Source organism: Panicum virgatum, chromosome 9K (genome assembly GCF_016808335.1).
Source record: "Panicum virgatum strain AP13 chromosome 9K, P.virgatum_v5, whole genome shotgun sequence".
Classification (NCBI taxonomy): Eukaryota; Viridiplantae; Streptophyta; class Magnoliopsida; order Poales; family Poaceae; genus Panicum; species Panicum virgatum.
The window spans coordinates 48,693,015-48,704,015 of record NC_053144.1 but is presented as its reverse complement, the minus strand read 5'-3'; the positions used below and the strand labels follow the sequence as shown (position 1 = coordinate 48,704,015).

General features: G+C 47.0%; 3 protein-coding genes across 4 annotated transcripts; all 3 read left to right on the top strand.

The window, feature by feature from the left end:
• The first annotated feature begins 188 nt into the window (after positions 1-188).
• Positions 189-935, top strand: LOC120651888 (probable glutathione S-transferase GSTU6). The gene is made up of 2 exons (XM_039929528.1): positions 189-668; positions 734-935. Exons 1-2 carry the CDS (start codon positions 315-317, stop codon positions 896-898), a joined length of 519 nt encoding a protein of 172 aa, XP_039785462.1. The 5' UTR covers positions 189-314; the 3' UTR covers positions 899-935.
• A 6,400-nt stretch (positions 936-7,335) lies between these two features.
• On the top strand, positions 7,336-8,738 carry LOC120648060 (probable glutathione S-transferase GSTU6). The gene is made up of 2 exons (XM_039924833.1): positions 7,336-7,345; positions 8,155-8,738. Exons 1-2 carry the CDS (start codon positions 7,336-7,338, stop codon positions 8,478-8,480), a joined length of 336 nt encoding a protein of 111 aa, XP_039780767.1. The 3' UTR covers positions 8,481-8,738.
• A 602-nt stretch (positions 8,739-9,340) lies between these two features.
• LOC120651887 (probable glutathione S-transferase GSTU6) lies at positions 9,341-10,622 on the top strand. 2 transcript variants are annotated; one of them, XM_039929527.1, is made up of 2 exons: positions 9,341-10,032; positions 10,105-10,622. In XM_039929527.1, exons 1-2 carry the CDS (start codon positions 9,712-9,714, stop codon positions 10,342-10,344), a joined length of 561 nt encoding a protein of 186 aa, XP_039785461.1. In that variant the 5' UTR covers positions 9,341-9,711; the 3' UTR covers positions 10,345-10,622. The 2 variants fall into 2 exon arrangements, with proteins under 2 accessions (XP_039785461.1, XP_039785460.1); XM_039929526.1 differs by having other exon boundaries at positions 9,590-10,032; positions 10,124-10,622.
• Positions 10,623-11,001: the final 379 nt, after the last annotated feature.

The window sequence follows — 11,001 nt, the reverse complement described above, 5'->3', positions numbered from 1 at the left end:
GTCGCTCGTGGCTCAGAAAGAAATCCACGGCCGGTCACATCTTTCTCCGAGACTCCGAGTGCGGTGAACGTCATGGATGACGAGCTGCACCTGCCCAGTACGCACATGGGCTGGTGTGCCGCACACCAATCCCGATCGATATGCATTCGTCAGCTCGTCCAGATCAGGTACAGTGATGCAAGAACGAACCGTCCGTCCAAGAAGGGAAAGATCAGATACTACTACTTTCTCCGAACCGACTCAGATCTATCACTCACTCACCCACCCACCACACCCCCTTATTCGCAGCGCGATCGCTTCTCGCAGCGCGCGCCATGGCGGGACGAGAAGCCGCCGGAGCCGGAGGAGGCGACGACGAGCTGACGCTCCTGGGCGTGTGGACGAGCCCGTTCGTGATCAGGGCGCGCGCCGCGCTCAACCTCAAGGGCCTCGCCTACCTCTACCTCGAGGACGACCTCACCACCAAGAGCGAGCTCCTCCTCGCCTCCAACCCCGCGCACGGGAAGGTCCCGGTGCTCCTCCACAGCGGCAGGCCCGTCTGCGAGTCCCGCCTCATCCTGGAGTACCTCGACGAGGCGTTCCCGGCCCGCGGCCCGCGCCTCCTCCCCGCCGGCGACCCCTACGCCCGCGCCGCTGCTCGATTCTGGGCCTCCTACGTCGACGACAAGGTACGCTCACTGTCACAGTGTCAGTGTTCTTTCTCCCAACCACTTATCCTGCTGCACTTGCACAGCAACTTTATTACAACCAGATGGCGGACCGGCCGGATTATGGTTGCCGTGCTCGCAGCTGTTCAGCACGTGGATACCCGTCTACATCGGCCCGACGAGGGAGGTGTTGGCGATATGTCCAAGAGCTCATCATCACAATACGATTTAAAGGCCCAAGAGGATATTGATTCAAGAGAGATTAGAGTTACTAATGGGCCTATGAGATAGAAGCCCATTAGTACGCCCTATATATACGAGGGAGGGGCTAGGGGGGCGATGACCTGAGAGCTGCGCCACCTCCTAGCCGCCGCCCCTCCCTCTCTCTCGGCCGCCGCCCATGCCGTGCGTGCGGTGCTAGCACACCGACGCCCGGCGTTTCATCCCCGTACGTGTGGACTCCGTGGAGGCGCTGCTGCGACTGCTGCGCTGATCGGCTGCTGGGATCAAGAGGAGCTCGGTTCGTGGGACATGATCGACTACTTCCTCTACATCGACGCGCGACTTCTTCTGCTGCGCTGCGCGTCTAGTGGTAACGATCTATGATCTTCTACTCGCAAGTATCTTGGGTATATGCGGTAGTGATGCTAGCGTAGCCTACCCGTTTCCCTACAGTGGTACCAGAGCCATCTTGTGTAGTTTTTGGTCTGGATCATTTGCATATAGGTGATATGTTGTTGTAGTAGATTGGATCTATTACTTTTGCACGGTTTGATTAGATCAATTGGTCATAAGGGGTTAAAACTGGAGCGAGTTGATTGTGCGGCATGTGACAAAAGATTAGTTTGTGTTCTTTCTCTGTTATGCATACGACATGTCCCTACCGGCTGGAATCACCATCGGGACTAACTGTGTGCATAAGTCAGCAGATTGGACCAACAGATCAAGGTCATGTGTAGATGCAGTCTTCTCAAGTGCAAAGTTTGCACGGTCAATGTGATTGACCTAGTGAAAATTGAGGCATTATGAATGGCTCGGATTTGAGGTGATGCGATCACTCTGATGAGATTTTCATAGGGATTCCATAGATGCGATCTGTGTAATTCCGTGAGGTTTTCAGGGACCGCCGTTGCTTTCTCGATGTAGCGGCTTCCTAAGCGCTACTTTAGTAGAACACGTCGTACGCCTAACTTGTTTTTGCAGGGTGTGATGTGAATGGTGTGGTCTCAATGTCATGTGATGATCTATGTGATGATTTGTGCGGCCTGCGTGTCGCAAGTTAACACAACCGGGTTGAGGTTGCACCATTATTGTATAACGACCTGCGTGTCGACTTGTGATGTTTGAATCCTCATGTAATTATTTCACTAGCTATTAGATGTAGTAGCTTAGTATCTTTTCATGGAGGCTTCAATCATGATGGCGATGATGATCACCACAAGACAGGGCGGATGGCAATGGAGGTCACCTTGGAGCCATGGCGATGGAGCCCATTGTGATGCAAGAGGCCATACTATTCACAATATAATATGATTATATGCCTGTGATGTTTATTTTCATGTCATACTATTCTTTCATGCTTTTACATATGGTGGATGCTTTAATCATGATAGAATAGTTTCCCTCAGAAAAGGTTGAGTTTTGATGCCTTTTACCAATAGCTGCACCTATAAATTTTAATCGTTGTGTGGTAGGTTTACCAAAGTAGAGTACCCTCAGCTATCACTTTTGTATAGGGTGGATGTCGGACATTCACAAGCATAGTATTGGTTTACTCAGCAAAGCTATCAAAACAGTTTTGGGCTTTAAGGCATAGGGTTGGGGCCGGGGCATTGGATGCCACCCAACAAACAAGAGTCGCATAGAGACGTGATTAGTAATTTGTTACTTACCTGTATCACTACTTTTCTAGCCGTGATGCTAAAGCTCACTAGAATTTTAGTGATTATGGATCTTGAACCACTATATGTCATTAGAGGGAAGATGACTTTGATATAGTAGGTTGTCTTTTGTTAAATCAGTTAATGAAAGTCTTTACATAAACTTAGTGCTAAAATCTTGCTTTACTTTAATGTTGTAGATCATGTCTGCCAGTAACAATTCCGCTTTCAATTTGCGCTCTGTTCTTGAGAAAGAAAAGTTGAATGGAACAAACTTTATTGATTGGTACCGCAACCTGAGAATTGTTCTCAGGCAAGAGAAAAAGGAGTATGTTATTGCGCAGCCATATCCTGATGATCTCCCTGACAATGCAACTGCTGCTGATCGCAGAGCTTATGAGAAGCACTGCAATGACTCACTTGATGTCAGCTGTCTGATGCTTGCCACCATGTCCCCTGATCTGCAGAAACAGTATGAGCATGCGGATGCTCATACCATGATCGAGGGGCTGCGTGGGATGTTTCAGAACCAAGCCAGGACTGAGAGGTTCAATATCTCAAAGTCCTTGTTTGCGTGCAAGCTGGCAGAAGGTAGCTCAGTCAGTCCTCATGTGATCAAAATGATTGGCTACATTGAGACTTTGGATAGACTTGGTTCTGAACTTCACCAAGACTTGGCTACTGATGTTATTCTCCAGTCGCTCCCGGCGAGCTATGAGCCTTTTATCATGAACTTTCAGATGAATGGCTTGGATAAAACATTGAGTGAGTTGCATGGGATGCTAAAGACAGCAGAGGAGAGCATTAAGAAGAATCCCAATCATATGATGATGATTCAGAAGGGGAACAAAAAGAGGAAGCGTTGGACGCCTCCTAATCCCAAATGTAAATGCAAGGAAAAGAATTCCGGTGGTGAGTCCTCGGGCTCTAAGCTAAAGCCAGCACCTAAGGCCAAATCTGGCCCTACTTCTGAAGATGAATGCTTCCACTTTCATGAAAAGGGACATTGGTCTAGGAACTGCAAGAAGTACTTGGAAGAAAAGAATAAGAAGAAGGGAAGTGAGACTTCCACTTCAGGTATAAATGTTATAGAAATAAATATTGCATTATCTTCTTGTGAATCATGGGTATTTGATACTGGATCAATGATTCACACTTGCAAATCGTTGCAGGGTCTAAGTGAGACTAGAAGATTTGCAAGAGGCGAGTTGGACGTTCGTGTCGGCAATGGCGCAAAGGTTGCGGTGTTGGCGGTCGGCACCTACCACTTGTTTCTACCCTCCGGATTAGTTTTGGAATTAAATAATTGTTATTGCATTCCTACTTTGAGCAAGAACATTATTTCTTCATCATGTTTGGAAGAAGTTGGTGATTTTAAGATTGTAATAGAGAGCAAACATTGTTCTATCTTTTGCAATGGTATTTTTTATGCTCATTGTCCATTGGTGAATGGATTATATGTTCTTGATCTTGAGGATAAATCTGTCTGTAACATTAATACTAAGAGGCTTAGACCAAATGATTTGAATCCAACTTTTATTTGGCATTGTCGCTTAGGTCATATAAATGAGAAGCGCATTGAACAACTCCATAAAGATGGATTGTTAAGCTCATTTGATTTTGAATCATTTGACACATGTGAGTCTTGTTTGCTTGGAAAGATGACCAAAGCGCCTTTCACTGGTCAGAGTGAGAGGGCAAGTGACTTGTTGGGACTTGTACATACCGATGTATGTGGACCAATGAGCTCAATTGCCAGAGGTGGTTTTCAGTACTTCATTACTTTCACTGATGACTTTAGTAGATATGGCTATATCTACTTAATGAGGCACAAGTCTGAATTGTTTGAAAAGTTCAAAGAATTTCAGAATGAAGTACAAAATCAATTAGGCAAGACAATTAAATTTCTGCGATCTGATCGTGGAGAAGAATATTTGAGCCTTGAATTTGGTGATCATTTGAAGCAATGTGGAATTATTCCGCAGCTAACTCCGCCCGGAACGCCTCAATGGAATGGGGTATCCGAACGGAGGAACCGAACCTTGTTGGACATGGTTAGGTCCATGATGAGCCAAGCTGATCTTCCATTGTCATTTTGGGGTTATGCTCTTGAAACTGCTGCGTTCACACTGAATAGGGTTCCAAATAAGTCTGTTGAGAAAACACCATATGTGATATGGACTGGGAAGCGTCCCGGATAATCTTTTCTCAAAGTTTGGGGGTGTGAGGCTTATGTCAAACGTTTGATGTCAGATAAGCTCACTCCAAAGTCAGACAAATGCTTCTTTGTGGGGTATCCTAGGGAAACCAAAGGATATTATTTTTACAATAAGGCGGAAGGCAAAGTGTTTGTCGCTCGCAATGATGTTTTCTTAGAAAAGGAGTTTCTCTCAAAAGGATTTAGTGGGAGCAAGGTGCAACTTGAAGAAATTCAGGAAACACCCGAAACTGTTTCAGCACCCACTGAAGATCCACGGGATGTGCAAGATGTTGCACAACCCGTAGTTGAGGCACCAGCCCCACGAAGGTCTATAAGGGCACGTCGCGCTACTGACAAGCTCAACCTCCTTATTACGGAGGAGCGCCACGTATTATTGATGGAAAATGATGAGCCCTTGACCTACAAAGAAGCAATGATGGGACCCGACTCCGACAAATGGCTTGAAACCATGGAATCCGAGTTAAAATCCATGCATGATAATCAAGTTTGGAACTTGGTCGATCAGATTGACAGTGTAAGACCTGTCGACTGTAAGTGGATTTTTAAGAAAAAATTAGATATGGATGGAAATGTTCACATCTATAAGGCACGATTGGTGGCGAAATGTTTCCGACAAATTCAAGGTGTTGACTATGAGGAAACCTTTTCGCCTGTCGCAATGCTAAAGTCTGTTCGGATTCTCCTAGCAATTGCCGCATATTATGACTATGAGATATGGCAAATGGATGTCAAAACCGCTTTTCTTAATGGACATCTAAGTGAGGATGTGTATATGACACAGCCTGAAGGTTTTGTCGATCCTAAAAATACTGGGAAAATATGTAAGCTTCAGAGATCCATCTATGGATTGAAGCAAGCATCTCGGAGTTGGAATATTCGTTTTGATGAAGTAGTCAAAGGGTTTGGTTTCATCAAGAATGAAGATGAGCCTTGTGTTTACAAACGGCTAGTGGGAGCGCACTTGTGTTTCTGGTCCTATATGTGGATGACATATTATTGATTGGAAATGATATTCCAATGCTTGAAGCCGTTAAAACCTCATTGAAAAGGAGTTTTTCGATGAAGGATTTAGGAGAGGCGGCTTGCATTCTAGGTATTAGGATATATAGAGATAGATCAAAAAAGGCTAATTGGATTAAGCCAAGACACGTACATTGACAAGATATTGAATCGGGTCAATATGCAAGATTCCAAGAAAGGTTTCTTGCCAATGTCACATGGCATTGCTCTAAGCAAGAGTCAGTGTGCTACGACACCTGATGAGCAAAAGAGGATGAGTATTATTCCTTATGCTTTAGCCATAGGGTCGATCATGTATGCTATGCTTTGCACGCGCCCAGATGTTTCCTTTGCTCTAAGTGTTACGAGCAGGTATCAGTCAGATTTCGGTGAAGCTCACTGGACAATTGTAAAGAGTATCCTTAAGTACTTGAGAAGAACTAAGGATATGTTCCTAATATTTGGAGGTGAGGATGAGCTCCTTGTAAAGGGTTACACCGATGCTAGTTTTCAAACAGACAAAGATGACTCGAAATCGCAATCCGGTTTTGTTTTCTGCCTCAATGGTGGGGCAGTGAGCTGGAAGAGTTCCAAGCAAGATACGGTGGCTGATTCGACGACAGAGGCCGAGTATATTGCAGCTTCCGAAGCTGCAAAAGAAGCTGTTTGGATCAGAAAGTTTGTTTCTGACTTGGGTGTTGTTCCTAGTGCGTCCAGTCCAGTGGACCTCTATTGTGATAATAGTGGTGCCGTTGCACTTGCAAAGGAGCCTAGAACAACTAAGAAGTCCAGACATATACTGCGGAAGTATCACCTCATCCGTAACTTTGTTGAGAGAGGTGATGTGAAGGTTTGCAAGGTGCACACGGATTCAAACGTTGCTGATCCGTTGACGAAGCCTCTCCCACAATCAAAGCATGAGGCGCACATGAGATCTATGGGTATTAGATACTTACATCAGTGATTCTAGTGTGCGTGGGAGATTTTTGTGTCATGAGTATGTTTATGTAATGATAAATAATTGTTATTTTTCCATGGATGATTATTTTTTACATTGATTATCAAGTATGTGACTTGTTCGTGAAACTCTTTGTTGACAATGATATGATTCTAAATTATCCCTAGTTTATGTCGTTGTGTGGGACAACAACGACGTTGAGACTAGCACATGCATTAATTGATGATCATGGTTCACGGATCATGGATATGGAGATATCGGATTAATGATGTGGACACATGTTGGTGAACATGGTGTTGGATAGACCCACTCCAAGACAATGTTGGGATTGTTATTTTGTATGTGCCATCAGTTGTTCTTGAGTGTTATACCTACTGTATCCTTAGACCTGAGATCGCCATTGTTTCTCACTGTGTGTAGTGGTGCATCTTGGGGCTGCTAAACGCTACTCCGTGACTGGGTAGTTACAAAATTAGCTTACAGGTGTGTCATGAAACATGGAATGGGATGTGAGCGGATCAAGATGGAATTTGCCCCTCCTAGATAACAGGAGAGATATCTCTGGGCCCCTCGAGATAGTTGGATTTGAAAGTGCATGGCCATGCTAAAGTGATTAAAGAGTTAATCATGATGACTAAATGTTAGTTATGTATAAAATCCACTATTAGATCGAGAGAATGGTCGAGCTATCACAAAGGTGGCACGCATCTCGCTTTGAGCTTGACTGGTATCGTGTGGCAAAGGGATCAGTGTATGAGTATATCTATGGTTCGGCCGATATGATCTTTATGTGTATTTGTGAGTCACTATGCCCTGCTAGGTGCCGCTATTGACTTGTGATTCGGAAATGATTTCTGATCACGACCACCTACACATGAACCTAACGGGTCACACACTTAAGGGGTTTGGAATGTTGGAAAGCTTGCCTGTATGATTGTCTCTAGTGCAAGTGGGAGATTATTGGTGATATGCCCAAGAGCCCATCATCACAATACGGTTTAAAGGCCCAAGAGGATATTAATCCAAGAGAGATTAGAGTTACTAATGGGCCTATGAGATAGAAGCCCATTAGTACGTCCCTATATATACGAGGGAGGGGCTAGGGGGGCGATGACCTGAGAGCTGCGCCACCTCCTAGCCGCCGCCCCTCCCTCTCTCTCGGCCGCCGCCCATGCCGTGCGTGCGGTGCTAGCACACCGACGCCCGGCGTTTCATCCCCGTACGTGTGGACTCCGTGGAGGCGCTGCTGCGACTGCTGCGCTGATCGGCTGCTGGGATCAAGAGGAGCTCGGTTCGTTGGACGTGATCGACTACTTCCTCTGCATCGACGCGCGACTTCTTCCGCTGCGCTGCGCGTCTAATAGTAATGATCTATGATCTTCTACTCGCAAATATCTTTGATATATGCGGTAGTAATACTAGTGTAGCCTACTCGTTTCCCTATAGCAGACAGGGCGGAGGCGGCGCGGCGGGTCGTGGGCGTCCTGGAGGAGCTCGAGGCGGCGTTCCAGGAGTGCTCCGGGGGCGAGGCGTTCTTCGGCGGGGGCGGCGTCGGGCTCGTCGACGTCGTGCTGGGCGGCTTCCTCGGGTGGCTGCGCGCGTCCGAGGCCATGTGCGGCGTCAGGGTCGTCGACCCCGCCGCGACGCCGCTCCTGGCGGTGTGGGCGGACCGGTTCGGCGCGCTCGACGGCGTCAGGGAGGTGATACCGGACGTGCAGAGGCTGCTCCTGCTCGAGTACAACAGGATGAGGCGCGCCCTCCTCGGGCTGCCGTAGTGGAAGATTCCTGAGGGCTCGCCGCCAGTCGCCGCTGAATAAAGAGAAACGGCTATTGGGGAACCGTTTGTCTGACTCTGACATCAGAAGTTTGTCACGGAACCCCAAGCAGAAGCAGCTTCTTGTCCATCGTTGCAGCAACGTGATGGCGACGAAAAAGTTTATTTTCCACCCGTTTTGCCAAAAACATATTGGGTGTGTTTAGATAAAAACACCCTCGCAAAATTCAAACTTTCCATCACATCAAAATCACATCGAAACATTAAATATAGCAAATGATCCATGCATGAAATACTAAATGTAGGTAAATAAAAAAACTAATTGCATAGTTTTGACGTACGTTGCGAGACGAATCTTTTGAGCCTAGTTAGGTCATGGTAGGACAATATTTACCACAAACAAACGAAAAATGCTACAGTGTGCTACAATGTCCGATGTGACTTTTTCTCCCACCTTTTCCAGGGATCTAAACACAGCCATTGCATGGGCATGAAGGGTTAGGTCCTATTTAGTTCCCACACCGTAAACGCAAAAACACAAAAACGCAAATTTTGCGAAAGAATCTTACTAATTTGAAATACTAAATGAAGTTTATTTACAAAATTTTTTGCATGGATGGGCTGTAAATCGCGAGACGAATCTAATGAGCCTACTTAATCCTTGATTTGCAACAGTGATGCTACAGTACCTATCCGCTAATTATTAATTAATCATGGATTAATTAGCATCATTAGATTCGTCTCGCGATTTACAACCCATCTGTGTAAAAAGTTTTGTAAATAGGCTTCATTTAGTACTTCAAATTAGTAAGATTCTTTTGCAAAAAAATTTTAAAAAAAGAACTAAACACGGCCTTACTTGCTTCTCATTATCTTTGTTTATACAATTTGTCCGTTGAGAACTGTGAAAGCTTCGGATGGAAGCGAAGGAAGATGATCCAAGAAAGTCAGAGTCAGAGCACCTCATTCCGTCGGTCTCACAGCATCAAATCAGGGGAAAAGAAGTCCAATACTGTCTACTGCTGATTAGCGTAGTCTGACCGCAGGCTTCATCAGTGAGGTGGCCGGTGAAGAAAGAGCCCACCAACTTGCCATCGCCAGCCACTGCAGTATCAGACTATCAGTATCGATGTCTGAAATAAATAATTCCGTAGTCCTGCACAGAGACAGAGCAAGATAGGCCTAGTCACACACAACTCACAAGCCAAGAGTCAGTAGAGGGAAACATTGCGATGGTGGGGAAGGAGGATCTGAAGCTGCTCGGCCTGGAGGTGAGCCCGTTCGTGATCCGGGTGCGCATGGCGTTGGGCATCAAGGGCGTGAGCTACGAGTACGTCGAGGAGGACCTGCCGTTCAACAAGAGCGACCTCCTCCTCGCGTCCAACCCGGTGCACAAGAAGGTGCCCGTGCTCATCCACAACGGCAAGCCCGTCTGCGAGTCGCTCGTCATCGTGCAGTACGTCGACGAGCTGTTCGCCGGCCCGCCCATCCTCCCCGCCGATCCCTACGAGCGCGCCACCGCTCGCTTCTGGGCCGCCTTCGTCGACGACAAGGTATGGATGCGTACGCATCTCGGAACTCTGCATTTTTCTTCTCTGCTCATCTGGTACCGACGGAATTGGCAGCGTTCTGCTTGGATTGCAGCTGGTTCCGGCGTGGATCGGCATCCTGAAGGCCAAGACGGAGGACGAGCGGGCGGAGAAGGCCACGGAGACGCTCGCCGCGATCGGTCTGGTGGAGGCGACCCTCGCCGACGGCAGGGCCTTCTTCGGCGGCGACTCCATCGGGTACCTCGACATCGTGCTCGGCTCCTGCCTGTTCTGGTTCGAGGCGCTGCGCATGATGCACGGAGTCGAGATCATTGACTCCGGCAGGACTCCGGTCCTGGCCGCGTGGGCGGAGCGGTTTGGGGAGAGCGCGGAGTCGAAGGGGGTGGTGCCGGGGGCCGACGAGGCCGTGAAGTACGCCAATAAGCTCGCCGCCGCCGCCGCCGCCGCCGCCGCCGCCGCCACGAAGTGAACTTTTGTTCGGACTGAGTCCTGTGATAAACACGATGGGATTGCCAAGCGGGCGTTCGGGTCTGATCATGTCATGTGAGTCTGGTGATCTACCAATAAATTGAGGCGTTTAGCTTTGATGCGTATTGATTTGTGCAGCTTTCCTGCTCCTTTAAAAAGGCGGAAACGCCTATATTCCATTCCTGGAGGGGTGTATGGTGCAATGTTTTAATCGCGATTATTGGTCCGCAGGTAACGATAAGAGCCACCAACTCGATTACCTCGATTAGAACTCTAGTCATCCAACTAATCATCAACTAACTATGATTAGTCATCCGATTAGCATGTGGATAATCAACTCTAGGCAACTTCTGGACTACTCTCTCCGTCTCAAAAAAACAAGTCATTCTAGAAATTTTAGAATAAATTAACAAGAATATAAAATGACTATATTTGCCTCCATTTATTATTCATATTTGGCACTAATTGATTCTTCCATGCATATACACTTTCCAAATAAGGTAG

Coding starts and splice junctions, on each gene's coding strand:
- LOC120651888 (XM_039929528.1), top strand. CDS start 315: ATGGCGGGACGAGAAGCCGCCGGAGCCGGAGGAGGCGACGACGAGCTG. Junction 669..733: donor CCTCCTACGTCGACGACAAG/GTACGCTCACTG, acceptor GCACTTGCACAG/CAACTTTATTACAACCAGAT.
- LOC120651887 (XM_039929526.1), top strand. CDS start 9,712: ATGGTGGGGAAGGAGGATCTGAAGCTGCTCGGCCTGGAGGTGAGCCCG. Junction 10,033..10,123: donor CCGCCTTCGTCGACGACAAG/GTATGGATGCGT, acceptor CTTGGATTGCAG/CTGGTTCCGGCGTGGATCGG.